Source organism: Phyllobates terribilis, unplaced genomic scaffold (assembly GCF_046119375.1).
Source record: "Phyllobates terribilis strain yellow unplaced genomic scaffold, ASM4611937v1 Scaffold_11__3_contigs__length_659146591, whole genome shotgun sequence".
NCBI classification, from domain to species: Eukaryota; Metazoa; Chordata; class Amphibia; order Anura; family Dendrobatidae; genus Phyllobates; species Phyllobates terribilis.
In genome coordinates, this window is record NW_027362771.1 from 276,508,296 (window position 1) to 276,511,872 (window position 3,577).

General features: G+C 43.8%; 1 protein-coding gene across 1 annotated transcript; it reads right to left on the reverse strand.

Moving 5' to 3' along the window:
* Positions 1-883: 883 nt before the first annotated feature.
* Positions 884-2,197, reverse strand: LOC141167254 (uncharacterized protein F54H12.2-like). Its single transcript, XM_073654691.1, has one exon. It carries the CDS (start codon positions 2,195-2,197, stop codon positions 884-886), a length of 1,314 nt encoding a protein of 437 aa, XP_073510792.1.
* Positions 2,198-3,577: the final 1,380 nt, after the last annotated feature.

Here is a 3,577-nt window from a genome sequence, read left to right on the forward strand (position 1 = left end):
ATTCTCTGTAAGATAATAGGTAATGTGTAAGCTAGGCACATTCCCCATTAGCTTTGTGTAAACCGAATTGCTAGAAGGCGATCATGCCCTTCACCCCCATATAGGTTAAAGTGTAACCACCTTATGTAAGAAAAAACATGTCAATACATGTTTTTTTGTGAGAAAAAGCAGTCCCAGGGTTAATTTTAACTGGCACAGCAAAATAGATTGAATGATTTATTGAACAAGAAATACTAAGATATAAACATTTTTAGTACACATTACAAAAAGGAAATATCGTTATAAAACCACATTAGTTCTATAGCAGAAATAGAGCAAGATCATGTTTCGCAGGGCGGTTTGCAAACCTGATTATAATCGCATAATGGCGTACGTAAAATCGTGATAGAGTTAGAAAGATTTTGTACAAATGCATCTACTAGACGATCATATGTTTTAAATCATTTGTAAAGTTTTTCAGTAATCGCTTCAATGTTATTCCCGCAGCGACGTGATACAACACGTAAATACAAAACTGTCCGCAAAAACTCGACATAGAGTCTTGCAGCTGGCGGTTCTGATAGCAATACGTCGTGGTGTTTCTTCTTAAAAATTGTATAATCGTATTCGGAAATACGGCGGCGTCAGTTTGTAACTCGAAACTGTCAAAAAATAAGGATTTGTTCCTGCATAGAATAATGAGTAGCCAATGCGTACCGGGCTCTTCCGAAGAATCTGTGTTGACGATATAGGCTCTAGGTCTATACCTTATAATATGGCGTGGTAAGAGGTCGCAGGGAAATACCCCGCCAAACATACTCCGAGTAACGGGATTTCGGCTCAAAATGCATGACAGTTGCATAGTATTCATTATAAACGAAATCCACTGTGGAGTCCCAAAAGTTTAATTAAAGTCGTATAGGACTTCTCGACGTTGGTTAATCTCCAGTACAGCCGTGTTGACAGCATAAACGATCATATTCACCATGTGTGGTGTGGCATCCGCAAAATGAATTTCGGCCCGTAGGTTACCCGTTTTAATGAGCGAAAATTGAGCACTCGGTTCCTGATCCGGCGACAAATCGAACGCGAAGAAAGTGTAGCCGCTCATAAAATCATCACGGTCTATGCTTAATCCTGCGTCGGCTTTTTGTTTTCCGGAGATGTGAACGAGAGCCATATATTCCCTCACAGCATGTTCAGCGTCAAAATTAGGGTGAAACGGCTTGGCGGGGATCTGCTGTCCGTCCAAATACAGAGCAGCGTGGTTGTTCCTATAATGGTGAAAGCAAAGTGGATTTTTCTGGTAACTGCCGCTGAAGGCCTCGTTGTCCATAAAGCAAAGAATCACCGTTTTTGGTATCTGGCCCAGAAAAAGAATTTCATGATTACGATTTCTCGTTCCTCCAGGGATGCTATAGACTTTGAAACAGGCCCTGTCTAGAGCGTATTTAGCGGGGCTTGATAGAAGAGCTTGGCTGTGACCGATCCTGACGGCTGGAGAGACTTGTACTCTCTTTACGTAGAGGGCTGCGTTCACGATCTGAACCTTAAACTGTTCCTGTTCAGGAGTCATAAGACAAAATGAGTCCTTATTTCTTGATAACTTGATCTTAAGATCTAGACCTTTCAAAATGAGTTTCGGTTGATTAAAAATGTCACCGAAGATCGGGCCCACGAGTTCCACAGGCCTTGAGAGACGGGTTGCGTGGGCTCTGCGGGCGAACCCATAATTTTGATTTTCGCCATCGAGTACGGTGATCTGGTGATGGCCTGCAGTGTCTTTATAGAATAACCCCGCTGTAAATTGCGATCTCAATGCTTGCGTACTGTAGTTTAAAAGCGTTTCAATGTAGGCCCGGTAACTATAAAGGTTATCAGATTGTGAAATCAAATGGTCCCCCAGAGTAATGTCCACCTGATTGAAAAGTGTGGCTATGGGGTAATTAATAAGTCCCACACGCGTGCCGGCAGCAAGAACCGTACAGTCCTGTTTCAGGATGCGGCACTGGACGTTCAAGAGCGTATTATTTAAATCGTAATAATATTCTCCGCTTCCTGATACGAAAAATTCCAGGGGTGCGTTATCGGCTAGAGCGGCGATGGGTTGCACCTCGACAAAAAACGATTTTTCGACGCTAGTCTGCGTGGGAGGCACGGTAAAGATATCCAGTTCGCTTTTAGCGCACTCTAATGACGCATCGTGAATAAACGCCATGACCTGTTATTAGAAGATGTCACTCATGAGGCGTCTTGCGGACTTCTGACGCAAACTCGATTTACGTTGAGCGGTGTTATTCATGAGGCGCTGCGGGAATCGCGGTGAGCGGGGTCTTTTCGCTCGTGGTAAAGAGTTTCTTTCTCTTTTTCTTTTACGCGATTTTGTGGTTACGTAGATTAGTCCGTCGCCCTCTTGATTGTTTTTAGAGGTGCGATTCAATCTGTCCACTACGGCCATAGACATACTCGTGATAGCGTCTTTAGCAATGTTTCTTACAGCTGTTTTTACATGCGGTTTGACTAGTTCTAGGCCTTTTCTGAAAAGCGGTACTGCTCTTCTAAAAAGACTTCTAAGCAGACCACCGAGACCGGCGCCGTACATGTATTCATCACCGCGGAACCCCTCTAAGCCATGCCCTGCTTGAGCTACATAGTACCGGGCGTACAAGGCGGGATCGCCGTAAACTCTTTGAGACATCATTTTTACCGTGGCGAAGTCTTGCGAGGCCTAAAATGTAATCGCACTATACACTTTCTGTATCTGAATTTAACCGGCGTACCCTCGTCCGACATGACAGTAACAGTTACGGAGTCAAAGTGTTGTTTGCACAGCGGTATGTAATCTGGCCGCGAGTAGCGCACGGTGACCATATCGTTATCATCTCCACTAACTTCTACGGTCCGTAACAGTTGAACGTAGCTGTCGCCCACAAGCTGATGTTGAATTATATCAGTGTATACAAAAAGCGAATAAAAACCCGCCTTTGAATCGGGGTAAAAGCGGCGATTCCACGGCATTAAAGCTGCGGGTGGATCATCGACGGTCTGTAGTCCGAAAATACAATTTAGCTTAGTACCCAGAGCAAACTGTATAGGTGATGGGTCGGGTAGGATTACCTCTCGATGTGGATCATCATAACGTATCCTATAGGCAGGCGTGGATAAATTCAGCGATTCTATTCGCGCATTGACTGTACCGACCAGCTTTTGAATGTTCGGGTAAAATCCTGATTTTACATGATAAACCTCTAACGGCTCGTTGTGTTTAGCAGCGTAGAAGTTCCCTTCAAAAGCGTTGAACGTGTTCCACGTATGGGGGTACTGTATTTCCGTTAGCGCCACTTCATAAGCTCCTGAAAGATGAACGGCCTTTGCTAGCTTGGTGGTGTAACTCGAAATAGTATTTTCGGGGTAGATTTTGGATGATGAATTGCTAGGTAGTGTAACGAAAAAAGAATCGTCTTCCATGCTTTTTACGGTCGTTAATTGATTTTCTTCTATCCAACTATCGAATTTATCGGGATATCCGAGCCACTTCACAAAATAATGAGTTGCACCGCGATGCCTGCTTTTTTTCAACACTTTTTCAACTTTGTAG